Source organism: Alosa pseudoharengus, unplaced genomic scaffold (genome assembly GCF_046254945.1).
Source record: "Alosa pseudoharengus isolate Yale_2024_CS ecotype anadromous, Long Island Sound unplaced genomic scaffold, YU_APseudo_1.1 YU_APseudo_1.1_scf_3, whole genome shotgun sequence".
Classification (NCBI taxonomy): domain Eukaryota; kingdom Metazoa; phylum Chordata; class Actinopteri; order Clupeiformes; family Clupeidae; genus Alosa; species Alosa pseudoharengus.
The window spans coordinates 9,182,052-9,199,520 of record NW_027468718.1 but is presented as its reverse complement, the minus strand read 5'-3'; the positions used below and the strand labels follow the sequence as shown (position 1 = coordinate 9,199,520).

The window sequence follows — 17,469 nt, the reverse complement described above, 5'->3', positions numbered from 1 at the left end:
TATATATATATATATATATATATATATATATATATATAAATAAGAAAATGTGAGATTACTATTTTACAAATGTGAGATTACTATTTGCTTATATGCTTCTTCATAGAGATGGACTTCGTCTACCCACTGATGGAGTACAAACAAAGAACAATACACTGTTCTTTTGGGATTTACTCCCAAAGTTAAATGGCATGTACACTTGTGAGGCTTCCAACAAGTATGGACAAGCAATAGGCTCACTTCATATGCATATAGTAACCAAAAGTAAGTGTTTCATGTCATGGGCCTTTTTAAATGTGCAGGCCAGATACTCCCAGAGATCCCACCCCATCACTCCTCTCTCTCCTATACTCACGTCCTCCCATTCTTTACTGTTTGGTTAAACTGTGTATTCATTTCTGAGGCATTCCATGAGTCATCACGATCGGCAAAACCCCAGGACATCCCTACTCAAGCGTTTTAGCTCTAGTAGTCACCCGGAGAGAAGAAATACTCTTTTCTGATTGGCTGGTAGGGTGGCTATTAATTTTGTATAACGGGACACAAATAGATCTGGTAAAAATCTATTTGAATGGAAACTATAACAACCATAGTAAATGACGGTTGAGTCTGGAAGCAAGCGTTGCAACCAGGGTAGGAATTTCACGACGGCCATGGCCGTCGTAGCCCCTTGCGTTGGCCGTGAGGCCCCTTTGAAAATCCGAGGTTTACAGGCCACGGTGGCCTTGGTGCCCCCTTCTTTTAATATACTGCTTTGCGTCCTACTAATAGCGATTTTTATTTAGCCTGTGCTAAATAAAATTAATTTAGTCTTTTACGCAGTGGAGAAAGTGACAGCGCAAGAAAAAGTGCATCCAAATTCACCCATTCTCAGTTGAACTACTCGCGAAGTAGCCTGTTCATCACACAGACATCACAAGTATCACATGAAAGAGCGTTTTCTCAGCTTTTAAACGATGTTAGCCGATAATTGCTGTGTTTAACGGTCCGCGAGAAAATTAAATAATATAATTCCATTTAATCATACATTCTACTGAAGGTTTTGCGTCCCATGATCTCCCTACCCATTCATCTCGGTGGAATACTTTACGAACCCTTCTTTTAACACATGACAAACCATATATCAGATTAAACAGGAGACCTTAGCGAACACGAAGGTGTAACTGTACAGTCCCCTGTACAGTTAGCCGTTCGAGAGTAATCCAGTTTTGAATTTGCAGTAAAGTTCGACATAAATGGATGTCTCCAAATTTGGGCTTTAAGTTTTACAATGTGTTTAAATTGTTCCACATGATTTCATAACGGGCCACATACAAAATAAATGTTACAAATATCGCCTTGATATTGGTAAATCAAAGGACAGCTAAGAGTTTGTGAAAGTAGCCTTAATGATCACAAAATGCATGCATCTAGGCTATTTGAGTTTCTTAAAGCTGATCTGTGCTTAAATTGTTCAATACATGATTTCATAACAGGCCCAATATAAAATAAATGTTATATATAGCCTAGATATCTGTAAATATTAGATGATCAGATGATTTACAGTTCTATGTAATATGTCATGTTTCATGTTTTTGTAATGTTTCATACAGTGATGCAGATCTACTGCAGTGAATAGGCTAAATACAACTTTGATCATTTTTATAGCCTACTACTGTATAGTTAACTTTGGCCTTGGTGCCCTGTCTTGTGGCCTTTGAGCCCCCCACCAAATATGCCCAACTGAAGGCCAAGTGGCCTTGCCCCCAGAATGGTGAAATTCCAAGCCTGGTTGCAACAATGGAATTAGCTGTAAACAAGCTAACTGCCCACCATTATCACTGTCAGAACCAAAGAAAGTAGTACAACAAACTGAACAAGTTGGCTTTCTTTTTAAACTGAACCGCTTATTTCCTTTGCTTGGCGTAAAGCAGGGCTTTGAACCAGATTTGTTTGCCAATTGGTTTGTTCTGAACAGAAACAGTATTTTAACGTTTCCGGTTTTTGGTCCAACCCTTTACGTTCCTGAACCGGTTAGAACAAAAAAAAATAAAGTTCCCGAACCGGTTAATAACGTTCCATGTCAGCTGCGGGACATACAAATAAGTAGGCTGATCATTAGGACTTTAAAATTATGTTAGTCTACATTATTTTCCTTAAGTCTCTATCCTGTCATCAAACATTAAAAAAGGACTATAGGCTACATTATGTAAGCAGAATAACTGTAATTCTGACATGCCTACAGTACATTTGTTCCAGAACATATGTACATATGTTCTGGAACAAATGTACAACTTTGTTCCGGAACATAAAACAACTTTGTTCCGGAACATAAAAAAATGTAAATTTTCTGGTTTCGTTTCTGTTCCTAGCAAAACATCAAAGGTTTCTGGTTCTCATTTTCGTTCCGTGAACCGGTTCAAGGCCTTGGCGTAAAGGCATAACTATTGCCTATGGTGGCAACCGGGGGATAAGCTGAATACCGGCCTTTGAGGTGTCCCGATATACAAAATTAGTGGACTCCGTGCTCCGCTGTCAAAGGGTTTGGGACTTTTTCCCTTTTATTCAAATTTAAGCAATATGACTCTAAAAAAACGTATAAAAAAAAGTAAAAAAAAAATATACTTAAAAAAATAATCTCACGAATGGGACATCACAGTAGCAACACAACGCAATGATAATTGAATTGTTGTCATATCTCACATCTGATCTTCATTGAATCTCTAGTATAGACAAGCACAATGTGTTGAACCTAGCAATGGTCTCTCATGTCATTCAAAACACCCATACAACATCCATAGTGCTGATGGAAAAATGTAAGCGATCTCTTGGAATTAATTACTGGTTGAACCTCTTTTGAGAGGAAAAAGCTCAATCAAGTGATCCTGGTAACTGAATCAGATCAGGAAATATTCTAGCCCATTTTCCCCATAGTTAAGACATATTTTCCAGATTTCTGGTGTGAATGGCTTTGTTGAGGTCATTCCATCTCTTAGTTAAAGTCAGGTCTCTAACTGTGGCATTCCAAAAGGTAGATTTTCTTTTTTGCAGCAATTCTGTGGAGACTTCCTTGCATGTTTAGGGTAATTGTTTTTTTTTTGCATTACTCTGCATCAGTGTTGAGATTATGTTTTTATGATGCCCTTTTCATGCCATACATGTACATACAGTGTTGTGTGTTCTTGCCAGACAATTGGATCTGTTTCAGCAGTCCACAAACCATTTTCCTAGATCATTGTGCCGTGTTGGGGTGCTCTTTGGCAAATATCAGTCTCACAGCAATGTTTTTTGGAAAGCAGTTATTCTACAGTGGTGTTCTGCTGTGGACATTGTCCTTGTTCAATGTTTTACCTATGGTGAAATCATGAACAGACATTAACCAGGTCCAATGACTTCTTAATGTGTTTAGCTGTTACTAGGGTTGCAAAGGGGCGGAAAATTTCTGGTAAATTTCCGTAAACTTTCTATGGGAAGTTAAGCTGGGGAATTTTGGAAATATTCCAAATTGGAAACTTTCTTGGAATTAAAGTAAATTATGGGAATTTACGGAAATTAACATGGCATTTTGGGTAATTCATACAAACTGTTTCATATACAAACTTTAACATTTTGTTTTGTAATAAGCATTATGATTTGTATGTTTGGATTTTTGCTTAGCTTAGCATACAAAGCTAGCTAGCATGCTAGCGGGAATCCCATTCTCTGCCTATGGTTTACTAGTGTGCTAAACTAGCAACACTGAACTGCCCAAGATACACTACACCACTCAACAACAAAATCCGATTGGTTGGAACATTTTTTCCCCATGCATATGAACGCACCATACATTTCCTTTATGTCTAGCAGCCTATGCCAATTGCTGTGTGCATGTGATGGACATATGTGCAGGGTAGAAATTTGACTGAAATTGCATTAAATCAGGTTGTTTTAACTAATATTATGCTGCAAGATGGGGTTTTGTCCACTACATTTAAGTTCCCTGTTATAGACTAACTTGCCATATTAAAAATTCCCAGTTTATTCCCATTAATTCCCGTTTATTCCTGTTAATTCCCATATATTCCCGTTAATTCCCATGGAAAGTTTCCAACTTTGAAAATTCCCGGAATTTTGCAACCCTAGCTGTTACTCTGTGTTTTTCTTCTTTAACTTGTTGACAATTCTGCATTGTGCATTTGGTGACCAGTTGGGCTCTTGGCTCGATGCCCTGGATGCTGGAAGCACTCTAGTTGTAATACTACTTAAAGTTGTAATAGTTGTAATTAGGGCAGCCGTGGCCTACTGGTTAGCGCTTCGGACTTGTAACCGGAGGGTTGCCGGTTCGAACCCCGACCAGTAGGCACGGCCCTTGAGCAAGTCACCTAACCCCTCACTGCTCCCCGAGCGCCGCTGTTGTTGCAGGCAGCTCACTGCGCCGGGATTAGTGTGTGCTTCACCTCACTGTGTGTTTACTATGTGCTGAGTGTGTTTCACTAATTCACGGATTGGGATAAATGCAGAGACCAAATTTCCCTCACGGGATCAAAAGAGTATATACTTATACTTACTTACTTACTTATACTAAATAATTTCATTGTATGACAATACAAATAATGCAGTTCATTGTAGTTGTGACATGATGATAAATTGTAAAGACTTTGTATAATAGTATTGTAGACTATATTTTTAATCAAATCTTTCTTTTTTTGTAGGAGATCGATATGGTCTTGTTGCTTGTCTTATTGTTGTTGTCTCCCTTGCTATTTCTATTGTTTTATACTTCAGGTATTATCAATTTTCTTCAAGAATACAAAACCTATTACAAATACTATATTACACACACACACACACACACACACACACTCATGTATAAAGGGTGCAAGGAGGAAAAACAGTGATGTCATTTTTAGGAATAGTGAAAAATGTATCATGACATGGTTTCTGTTGGGTACAACAGATTATGGGCCTGATTTACTAAGTGCTTGTGTGTACAAAACAAGGATGTTTGTGGGGCAAAAACCTGGAAATGAAAAAAAAATAGCATCACTGGATTGCCCTTTGTGCCCTTCATTTTTTCCTTCTTTCTCATCAGATAGAAATCTGAGCCTTCTCATCTGAATTACTCTGTTCTTTTCAACAGGTTAGGTCAGGATCTACCTTGTCAACAGGTTGGTGTTACAGTTATGAAGCAGAGTGTTTTCACAGAGTTGTTAGCCCTGCTCAAACTATATTATTTATTGATGTTATTATGTTCTCTTTCCTCTATCATTTATAGCAAGTAAAGCAGGTATCATATATCTCCTTCCTATGATGGCTAAAATGTAAAATTGCAACTGTATTTTCTTTTCATTTCACAGGTTTCCACACAAGAGATGGGAACTCTGTCACATGAAGGTTCTCCTGGTCCATCATGCAGTGTAAGAATCAAGCATGACACATTTCAGTCTTTTTTACCAGAATAGAAGGCTGTTATCCAGTTTGTACTTCGAGATCTCAAGAACTAGCTAACTAGCATGCATAACATCAAAAACAGCTAGCAAGTTAAAGGGGCCATATTATGCAAAACTCACTTTCTGTGCTTTTGTACTTCCATTTGAGTCTCTGAAAGCACTCTGCACTCTCTCGAAAGATCATTTTGACTACATTTAAGAAGACTGACTTATTTTAAGGAGTCTCATCAAGGCAATTTGTTCAAACGCACTGGCAGGCAAACTTGCTTGCTTTTAGGACAAATGTATTTAATGCAGTGGCAGACAAATGTGCTTGTTTTCAGGATGAGACATCTTAAAATAAGTCAAGCTCTTCTGAAATTAAGTCAAATGATTTTACAAGTAAGCGCTAGGTAAGTGTTTTTATAATGAAAACAATGATAACTAGAATTTTTGATCTTGATATAAGATGAATAACACTAGGTTACATTTTATTAGTTAAGCAATTTTTGCAGTGTAAAAACACTCCAGGCACGAAACAAAACCGTATATTAAGTTTTTGGTGGGTTAGTTAGAGGTTGATGTCAGAAACTATACGCTTCTGTGAGCTAGTCAGAAATCTCCCTTATTGAGACGTCACAATAAGAAAATGTGAATGTTACAACCAAAGATTCTAGAGCAGAGTGCTCTAGAATCTTTGGTTACTACCCCCAGAGCCATATGGGCGCTGACTACTCAACCCTATCTGAAAATTCCCACCCACTAGGTTAGGAAGTTCCTTTTGAAGATCCTCCATTTTGGTTGTAGCCTATTGTTTCCAACAGTAGGCTAGGCTACACAAAATATCCAAACGTCTTTTACGCACATGATATCATCCATATTTTAAGTATACAAACAGAAACTCTCCAGGACACATCTCATTCTTGTTGGCATATTTAAAGCCCCCCTGTGTAGGAAATTCTCCCATCTAGTGGTTAGGAGTTAGAAACATTCCACGCTGTTCCGTACAGTCTGCCCCCTCAGGATCGGCGCGCTATTACACGCGCTAATACAGCTTGAGTTGCATGGCCACCTACAACTCGAGCTGCATGGCCACCTCCCTTGCCGCCCATTTGTTGTGGCACATGGGGCAGTACCACTCACCCTCTGGTACTAAGATGACATTGACGCACTGTGCGTGGTACCAGAGGGTGCAGCTGTCGCAGCCCAGCCACAGCACCTGGCCGGACCCCCCAGCAGGTGCCATGCGCCCGCACATGGCACAGTCTGCAGGACCTGCCCGCGCAGACTCCTGGGCCAGCCAAGCCTCCCTAGCGGCCGCCTGACGGGCCTCCCTCTCCTGCCGCGCCTGGAATTGTGCCATCTCTCGCTGCCTCTTGGCGGCCTCTCTCGCAGCGCGTGCAGCCGCCTTTGCTGCCTGTGTAGCAGCGGCCTGCTGCTGCCGGACCACGCGCTGGGCTGCCCGATCCTGCCGCTGTTGTTCTCTGCGGGCTGCCTCAGCCTCCCTCTCGGCTCTTTCCCTCATATTGGCGTCTGAGGTGATGACAGTCGCATCCTCCTCCCACTCCCCCTGGCCGGCGTGTCAATATGGGGCGCCAGCAGGATGTCGGCTAGTGCCGCCGGGATGACTCCAGAACGTACCAGGGGGTTGGGGAAGCAGCGGCAGGTCGGGCACTGTCCAGTGGCGGTGGTGGTCCCAGCGGCTCCCATGATGGTGGTAGAGGCAGCGACGGCTGTGGTGGAGGTGGGGGCAGCGGCGGCTGTGGTGGAGGTGGAGGAGGCCATGGCTGTGGTGGAGGTGGCTGTGGTGGAGGTGGCCGTGGCTGTGGTGGAGGTGGCTGTGGTGGACGTGGCCGTGGTTGTGGTGGAGGTGGCTGTGGTGGAGGTGGCCGTGGCTGTGGTGGAGGTGGCCGTGGTGGAGGTGGCCGTGGCTGTGGTGGAGGTGGCCGTGGTGGAGGTGGCTGTGGTGGAGGTGGCCGTGGCTGTGGTGGCCGTGGTGGAGGTGGCCGTGGTGGAGGTGGCCGTGGATTGATGAATTGATCTTGATGAACTTTTCATGATTGTAGACTGTTTTTTTCCCCCTAACTCACCTTTGACTCGTCCACCTCCATCCTGTTCAGCGGGAATAGGTCTGTCCATCTGAACCCACTGATGATGTTGTGGGGGTTACAGGCCTCCTCCAGCGCATACTTTAGCACCGCCGAGAATTGCCGCTTTCCGATGACGAGGTCACCTCTCACCAGCCCCATGTTGCGCGCCAGCCTGGAGAATGCCGCCTTTAGGGAGCCGTACACCGCCACGTCCAGTGGCTGGAGCACATCGGTGGTGTGCGCTGCCCAACAGAATTCGACCACCCCCGTCCCAACATGGGCCTCATGTTGATCCATGAAAAGGAGGAGGGGATGCTCCTGCCGGGCGTACTTGACAAAGTGCCCCAGCCACTTCAGGAACAGCTGTCCATGTACCCCTTCTCTGACACACCGTAGAGTGCGTTCTGGGGCCCCTCCAGGCCGTAGGCTGTACTGGAGGTGATTGGAAAGTGACACAGTATTTTTTTATAATGGTGCTATATTGTTTTTATAATTCTCTGTACACAACCAGAATGGATTTGAAACAAAGCCATCAAGATGTAAATGTAGAACCCATCATTGTGGATTAAACAAATCTTGGTTTAATCAGTTCTAATTATATTGTTCCAGAACTAGGCAGGTTTTTTTTTTAATGTTTCATAGACAAGTCTAATCTTTTATAGCCAAGTCTAATTCTTGAGTGATGCTAGAATAGAATAGAATAGAATAGAATAGAATATGTTTAATTCATTGGACAGCAGCTGTCTGCAACTCACCCTCAGTGGATACACAAATAAAATGACAGTACCCTTATAAAGGCAAAAGGCAGAGGATGAAAAAAACAATGAATATAATAAATACAATAACTAGATGTACCGCAGAGCGGTACAAAATATGACCGCCGCCCAGTCCAGCATATTTTTTCCACAAAAATAAGTCACCCTTGTCAAATTGTATTAATTTCCTACTTTGTTCCTTTTTTGTGTGTTTGTAATTGAGTGTGTGCAGAGTGTGTGGTTGTTTTTGTGTGTGTTTTTGTGTGTGTGTGTGTGTGTGTGTGTGTGTGTGTGCTTGTGTTTGTGTATGTAGGTGTGTTTGTGTGGGTGCATGTGTGTGTGTGTATATGTGTTTATGTGTTTGTGAGCGTGTGCGTGTTTGTGCGTGTCATATGTGTGCATGTATGTGTGTGTGCATGTGTAGTGTGTGCGTGTCTTTACGTGTCTTTGTGTGTGTGTGTGTGTGTGTGTTTTTATGTGTGTGTACATAAATAAAGCAAATCAGGGAACCACCTACTCTTTGCGATAAGTGCCATGGGATCTTTAACAACCATGGTGAGTCAGGACCTTAATTTAACATTAATGCAAAGGAAAACATCTCCTGCAGTACAGTGTCCCTGTTACTGCAATAGGACATTGGGATTGATATTTGTTTGGTGGTATTTGGGCCACAGGGAAGAGTGCCACCTACTGGCGAGCCACCAACACCACTTCCAGCAGGAACCTACTCTTCCACGGAGGTTTCTTATCCAAGTACTAACTAAGCCTGCTTAGTTCAGTAATTCAGCAAAGTCAGGGTATCTGCTGGTCTGGCTGCTGGCTAAAAACAAAAGGTGAAAGGCATATATGATTCTAACTGTCTCACTGAATTGCATTATGCACACTCAATTCTCCCTGGTATCTGCAAGACAACAAGTACCAAAACATGATTAGTTCATAGATTTCACATGTAAAATACATATTATACAACCCCACCCCCATCTTGCCTGTTCATAATTCTGAGAAAGTCTTGAATTGTGTGCATGTGTGCATGTACGTGTTTATGTGTGTGTGTGTGCTTGTGGGTGTGCCTGTGTGTGTGTGCATGTGCATGCATGCGTACATATGTCTACTGTGTGTGTATGTGTCATACGTATGATTACTGTGAATGTATGTGTGTGTGAATATCTGTTTATGAACATGTGTGCATATGGAATGGGTTAACATGACCTCTGGAGGCAAACATACACAAAAATTGGTGATCCTAGGCCCTACGGTTCTCAAGATATTCACAGAAAACTCTGTTGGTGTACGGTCACTAAATGTACACATAAATTAATTTATTGTATGGCCCCCCATGAACGAAAGTCCACGAAACTTGGCATGCATTCAGAGGGTGTCATAATGATCCTACACTTTCGTGCAGTTTTGACCATGTCAGCCAGAGATATTGTGATTACAACACCTAATTTTTTGCTTTTTAATTTTTAACTAGGTGGCGCTATACATGAATTGAGTGGTAATGGGATGGGTTGACATGACCCCTTAAGACCAACATACCAAAAAAAGGTGGTCCTCCTAGGCCCTACGGATCTCGAGATATTCACAGGAAACTGTGTCCGGCCACCTAGACTAGTTGTGTACAGTAATATAAATTAATTTATTGTATGGCCCCCCATGAACGGAATTCCACGAAACTTAGCGTGCATTCAGAGGGTATCATAATGATCCTACACTTCCAATTTTGTGCAGTTTTGACCATGTTAGGTCACAGATACCTGTGATTACAACACCTCATTTTTACTTTTTCTTTTTTAACTAGGTGGTGCTATACATGAAATGAGTGGTTATTGAATGGGTTGATAGGCCCCTTAAGATCAACATACAATACTGTGCGGCGGTCATAATAAATAAGTCAGATATTGCACATTTTTATTTGCAGAAAGACTGCTATTGCTCCATTATTTGTTCGTGTTCAGTTATTTTATGGCACATGGGTACAAACTGTTCATAAGTCTGGATGTGTGGGCTTTCATGGACCTGTATTGATTCCCAGAGGACATTTAAATTAATAGTAATATAGCACATATATTAGGGCCAGATAAGTTTGGCTCCAAAACGCTATATTCTCCATTTTAATGCATTTTCATAAATCATTTTTTAAATTAAATTATTATTTTGTTTCTGGATCTGTAATTGGGTAATTGTTATTTACTCAATCAAAACAACACAACTGCTCTTTTATTTATATTACCTGAAAAACAATTAAATAACACAATCAAATAACATAAAAAAAATGGATTTATAGCATTTTGGAAAAGAGCTCTTCATATGCTAGGCTAGGCTATATGGTTTTCAAGACAGTCTAGCCTACCCATATCTGGAAAAGTATGATGTGATCATGCTTGCATATATCTTAAGTCAGCCTTTATATTAGGGAAAAATACTTTGTGTCTGCATCCATGCCACCTGAAGCATGCTGGTAGAAATATCTATTCAAAAGCACAGTTGATCTGTGCATGCCATGACCAACTTTCGATTCTTTGATTTGGAAAGCAAGTTCATTATTTTGGGATGCTAATTCTGCCCAAAGTTGGATAACATGTAGAATTTTGCTGCAATTTCAAAACCGGATTACTCGGGATCCGCTTACTGTACGTTTTCGGTAAGGTCTGCTATTCATTTTGATATATGGTTTGCTATGTTTTGACCAAAGTGTTTTTGAGATATACCACTGAGAGTAATGGGTGTGGAGATAGATGAAGCTCTGTGTGAACAATGTAAATATGATTAAATGCCATGTATATCCAACGTTAATTTTCTCGCGAACCGTTTATCACAACACCTATTATTGAAAAAGTAGTCTTTAATCAATTAACCACCTTCCTAATATCAAATGGGTATTTTGATTACTTTCAGTCTGGGTCATTCCATGTCAATTCAACCAGGGCCCACGTACTTAGGTCTCAAAAAATTCTGAAAAAAATTACCAGGTGTACCTATGTTACCCAGGAGACACACTGTAAAATTGCTTTTATGTAAGATCAATACTTTCCAAGATACAGACAGTTTTACAGGGGGAGGGGGGTGTCGATTTTGTTTAGCCTCTTTTTTGTCAAAGTTCACAAGCCCACAGCACAAGAACTAAACCATGTAGGAGGCTCAAAATTTGCATACTGGTACATCAATAGTATGTAGCAAAATTGTCACGTTTGGTCTGGATTATCCTGCATAGTCATAGCTGTCCCTCAAATTTGATCTAAATTGTATTGGAGTTTTTGGCTGGGCTCTGTTTAGGCCTTCAAAAGACACATTTGTACTCAACATACTGTAGGCTATTGATTTATTTCCCTTACTAAGATAAGTAGAAACACTCTCATAAAAAACAATGAACAGAAAAGAAATCCCTTCAGGGTCTGAACAGCAGACCTCACAAAATTATTTTGGTTCTCATTTTCAGAGCACCCAAACACCTTGTGGGAATATACAAGGATTTGTTTTATATTTTTTTTCTGAATTCTGAATCTGCCTTGATAATTATTCTACCTTGTGTTTTATTACTTTTTTACTACTTTTGTTTTTGTTTTTGCTTACTAATTATTCTTTATTTTTAAATTATTTTACCTTGTGTTTTATGTTTTCTTTTTATTATGATCTTTACCTTTTAAACTATTCTTTGACTATAATGCCCTTCTATGCTTTTATTTGTTATTATTGTTTGGTTTTGTTTATGTAAAGCACATTGAATGACCTCTGTGTATGAAATGTGCTATATAAATAAACTTGGCTTGACTAGCTGCTAATATCATGGGAAAGCTCAGGTTCTGCTCTTTCACGTCATATCTGTGTGATTTATGCGTGATAAGTACTCCGTGAGCAGTTCAACAGAGAATAATGGGTGTGAATTTGGACACGTTTTGCGTCCGTCAGCCACATAGCCAGAGTTTATGTTGTGGTGGCCGTGGCCACCCCTGGCCACCCTTGGTGGTGCCCCTGTCAAGGGGTGAAGTTTGTCAATAGTCTAAATATTGGGACAGGACCATAGCCTACCTTTGGTGGAAAACTGGTTAAATGTCGCTGTTCTCCCACTCAGTTTTATGTTGCCTTGTTTTTCGTTTTCTTCCATTATGACTGGCTCTAACTGACATTCACCACCTGTTCTGCATGCACGGTATTCAATTGTAGCACGTTTTTGAAGCGCAAGGCTATGAGAAAGACTGAACCACAGAGAGGGGCAAAATATACAGGCTGCATCAACAAACCTAGTGTCATTCATTGAAACGCGATGTCGCAAATGTTTACTTTTTTGGATGACAATGACAACTGGTAGCGTAGACATACTGATAGCTTTGGTTAAGCCTGAGCGGTGTATATTTATGTGGAGAGCTAGACAGTCGCCCTACTTGACCGATGAGGCACTGAGCCAGACAGGCAGTTGATGGCTGTCGGAGGAACGGCCGCTCTGGACTTTTCCAGAACACATAGATTGTCAGTCCGCCCCTGCTCGTAGGGGGTTAAGGGTTATGGCTGCCAGTTTTCCGGTCGTTAAATGTCTGTATATAAATTCATATAATCACAAAAATTACTAAGGACATAACCGCTGTATTTCTGAGTAGAAGAGGAAAGACTGAAGAACTTGTAGGAAATCGTATTATTATTATTATTATTATTATTATTATTATTGTTAATGACAATAACAAACAGCACTCAGAGTCCGCAAACAGCACTCTCACATATGAGCCGGGGCTCAGGTGAGTCAGATCCTCTCAAAACCCTTCATCACAATTGAAGTGAGAGCTGTCTGTAGTTGTTCAGGCTGGTGATGGATGTTTTTTTGGTAACGGGCATGATGGTGGCAGTCTTGAAGCATTTTGGGACAGTGTGTGTTGACAGAGAGAGATTAAAGATATCACTTAATACCTCCGCCAGCTGATCTGCACAGTGGTTTGTACGCACTAAAAAAAAGGAAATAATTCTGCTATCATCCACCTAAGTTGTCTTTTGTGGTCTTCTATGCCTTTGGTGTTCATAACCTCTCCAGTGAATTCCTTCTTTTTGGGAATGTACCTAAAAAGGCCACTCCAAAATTTCCTGCTAGCTGTCTGATAGATGGATATATTTGTAGAATAATTATGGCCTCCATTTGGAATGAACAGCAGATCTTTTATCTGTTTAACTTTCCATAGAATGATGGAAAACTGCTTGCTGTCAAATGCCCAATTACTTTTGAGGCTTAAATGGGGTGACAAATGTATAACAGATGGCTGTAATTCCTGATCGGTTAATCCAATATTTTTGTTCAACCCTTTTAATTAAAGCTGAAAGTCTACCCTTCAAGCAAGCACTTTATGTGACATCAATTCTTGTAGTGACACTGTCCAAATACTTATGGACCTAACTGTATTGTGGGCTATGTATGCATGCTTAACCAGATCATTTATCATGTTTGCACCACTTGGCAAAATGAAAGAATGTGTTTATATTGGTCACTCATTGTCTCATTTATTTTTGTTTACTTTCTTAAGGGTCAACCAGAGGTTGGAGGCAATCAAGAGGCAAGCTCAGCAATGTCACATGAAGAGGAAAGTCCAATGTAGTCTCCCATTTGTTGAGATACTGCTGCTGCATCTGCTGCTATTTACTGCTGCTGCTGCTTATGTTGCAGCTGTGCAGCTGTAGCTGAGTAGGTGCAGATGCAGCAGTCAGAGTTCCCAAGGCTCCTAAAAATCCTTGAAAGTTTCTGAATTTGAAAATATTTGAAGGCCTTTGTGTTAGATCTAAAAATACTGAAATCCACATCCAATTGTCTGTGCGAGATGATCACTCTGCCATTTAGCCAAACACAAATTGTTTGTTAACTAGATGTACCGCATAGCGGTACAAAATATGACGGCCGCTTAGTCCTGTACATCCGTTCCGCGAAAATAAATCACACTTTAATTTGTCTCCATATTATACTCCATCCCCCACTCTTGAAACTTTTGTGTATGCTTGTTTGGCATGCCTGAGTGTGTGTGTGTGGCTGCACAGAAAGTAGCCTACTGGTGCTGAAAAGGTGAATAGATTGTAGAATAGCCAAAGAAGATGTAGCAATGTTATAAAACCTTTAAAATCTCTAAACAATCACAAGTAGGGCAGTTCATCACAGTTCATCCATTGCAACTGGATTGATGAAAGGTCACTTACACCTGTAGGCTACATTGTATTTGGGAAAAGCAAAAGGTATCAGCATGATGTTATTTATTTATTTAGACTATTTATGTATTCATAAACAAAAACATCTCTGTCAGTTCCATGCCGTTTTCAACAGCTATCAAAAACAAAGGTCATTTTTGGATGGATGGATTTTTTGTGAATGTTTCTTCTTCTACATAAGATTTTAGTCATCTTTAGTTCATGTAATACTTTATTGTCAATGCACAAATTAAGTAACAGTAGTCTGAAACATTATTGTTAATGCACAAATTAAGTAACAGTAGTCTGAAACGAAATGCTGTTTTACATCTAACCAGTGGTGCAAATAACTGACATGTCCAAATGGGCCTTGATGAAATGCGTCGCTAGACTGTTCATACACATTTTAACGGGCCAAAGTTGAAGAGCTGTTGTCCGTTATTGTTCGTGCAAATATAGGCTGATTCATGTTCCCTTGCATTGTGTAACTGAGGTCCATGGCTAGTCTGGCTTTCACCAGACCAAGCTCAATCTTTTAAGAAATTAAAAAATAAATAGCGGGCAGATCAGGCTGGGTTCACCCAGCCTAGTCCATAGGCATCCGATATTGTTTAATTTTCCGATTGAGATATCCACGCTCTGGCTATTCTAAATTAAATGCAAAAATGCATCAGGGAGTTATGACAAAACTGTAACTAACAAACTAGATCCTAATAGAAAGCGGTTAGCTTCCCTAAGCTACAGGTAGGCTTATAAGGTAGGCCTATTTACAACATAAATTGTCAATAGGCTATGCTGGCGACACAAATAAAATCTCCTTGGGAAACCAATGGCTTACGCCTTACAGTATCAAACGGACTTAAACTGCCATATCGTGGCGAAAAGTTGTAATAAAATTCACGCAGCTCCATGAGTCAAGGAAAGCGCGAATGAAGTAGCCACTTCTAAATGGGACCCACTACACAGTAGCTTAAGGTGTGTTGCTAAAGCAGCCATAATGAAATGAAGGTGTCATTGTTTGGATACTTCACACACACGTGCTTTTTAATTTCACAGACTACAACTACCAAGCTGGAATCAAAGCACATTGATTCCCCTCTCACACCCTGCACGCACTTAAAACAAAATAAACAGGCGTCTCAGTCTCACGCATGTATAGGCAAAACTGTATCAGACCGGTGTAACGTTGGTAAATCTTCCATTGCACAGAATGATTTTGTAGCACGTGCAACAAATGACAGTCGAAAGATACAATTACAGTGCTGCTATCAATTTGCTTGGTATAACCGCATTTATAGTTTTCTACAAATGCAATCAATCAAATTGGCACTCAACCAACGCTAACGGTGACATTACAGGTCTTTATTGATATTATAAGATTAACGTACCTGCAGTAAAAACCAATCATGTCCGATAAACATCCTCAGATTTATTTTGGCTTCAAGAAGAAATGGGAATTACATTTCATGTGAACATCGTCCTATCCTTATTAGACGTTCTCTGCGGTAAACTACAGTCCTTGTAGGAAGCGTCCATTGTTTTTCCAACCCACTTTTAACTTCCAACAAAATTACGTCTCACTGCAACGATGCGCCATCTAGTGGACAAACGACTACTTATCGCCAATACTGGAAATGCAGCCATGATGATGATGATGAATATTTATTTTGGCTTTCTTTTAATCCTACTGAATTTGTAATTATGTATTGCCCGTTCTAATGCCAATAGTATGTGGGTGCCTGTGTGTGTGTGCATGTGTATATGTGTGCACCGCCATCTACAGGCCAATGAGTGTACAGTCACTAAATGTACACATAACCTAAATTTTTTTGTCTCCGGGGACAAAACAAAATTTTTCCGTAAAGGTCTAGTGGGGCTACATACCCACCAAATTTCATGTGCCCCGGTGGTTCGGTGTCCCGGGTATCGTTGACCAAAAATTCAGGAAGTAGATGAAAAAAAAAACTTTGACAATCCCTATATGACCGCTTCGCTAGCGGCGGTCATAATTATTCAATATGGTAGATGATCGGTGCGGTCGTAGCCTACTGGTTAGGCCTTCAGGCTTGTAACCGGAAATTTGCCGGTTCGATCCCCGACCAGTAGGAACGGCTGAAGTGCCCTTGAGCAAGGCACCTAACCCCTCACCGCTCCCCGAGTGCCGCCGTTGTAGCAAGGCAGCTCACTGCTCCGGGTTAGTGTGTGCTTCACCTCACTGTGTGTTGCAGTCAAAGTCATAGTTGCTAGAGATGCAGTTAAATAAAAACGCAAGTCAGACATATTGCCTAGCCTACACTGTGCCCTGAAATACAGTCAGGGGCATAGCACAAGATCCTGGGCCTAGATGTGTATAGGGTAATTGGAATGAGTCAGCTTATACCCAGTGGCTATACTACACAACCTGGGTGGCATCCCGTAACATAAACCCTTTCATCCCGACAACACAACAGCCGGCTAGTTTACACACATACATTACAAGTCACTGAGTGATTAACACATAACATTAGGGAGCTTACCCAGTATCTTAGCCGTACATTTATCCCATAATGCACTGCATGAAGGTAAGCATAACAGTAACACATTTCCCTGTCAGCATGTCTGAGCCACGCTGGTTTGTTCATAGTAAATAAGCCTATATCTAAAATATGTTTATGAATTGTTAATATATCTATCTATAAAGCAAGAAGTGTCTGTGTGTCTGTCCGGATGTGTGTCTGTGACACGCATATCTCGCTGACCGTTTGTCAGACTGACCTAAGATTTCGTGTGTTGCTCGCGCGTGGCACAAAGGTGTGCACTCTCGATTTTGAAGATTTTTGAATGCATATTTCAAAATAGGCTTATTTACGTAGGACTTTTATCGCTGCACTGCACTGTTTCCAAGGGGACCAGTTTCAGGGGAGCTCCACCCCATGGATCGTGCACTGACAGTAGCTAGGTCTCACTTTGATGATCAGTCGCAATTTAAAAAACGGATTACTCGGGAACCGCTTGTGGGTTAAGATGCAAGATGATTATCATGTCTGACCTCAACAATAAAGACTCCCTGTATGCAGTTTGCTTGCATAAAATGATTACACGGAT

General features: G+C 40.9%; 1 protein-coding gene across 8 annotated transcripts in view; it reads left to right on the top strand.

Annotated features, from left to right (window-relative positions):
- LOC143100150 (nectin 1a-like) overlaps positions 1–14,161 on the top strand; it is a 57,308-nt gene extending 43,147 nt beyond the window's left edge. For 6 of the 8 annotated variants that reach the window (XM_076263106.1, XM_076263108.1, XM_076263107.1 and 3 more), the window contains 5 exons: positions 107–264; positions 4,671–4,743; positions 5,099–5,126; positions 5,316–5,375; positions 13,737–14,161. In XM_076263106.1, the coding sequence (XP_076119221.1) occupies positions 107–264; positions 4,671–4,743; positions 5,099–5,126; positions 5,316–5,375; positions 13,737–13,808 (391 nt within the window). In that variant the 3' untranslated portion in view covers positions 13,809–14,161. Of the gene's footprint in view, positions 1–106; positions 265–4,670; positions 4,744–5,098; positions 5,127–5,315; positions 5,376–7,507; positions 12,020–13,736 lie in introns of those variants that run through there. The other 2 variants (XR_012981854.1, XM_076263109.1) reach the window with 2 other exon arrangements.
- The last annotated feature ends 3,308 nt before the right edge of the window (positions 14,162–17,469 follow it).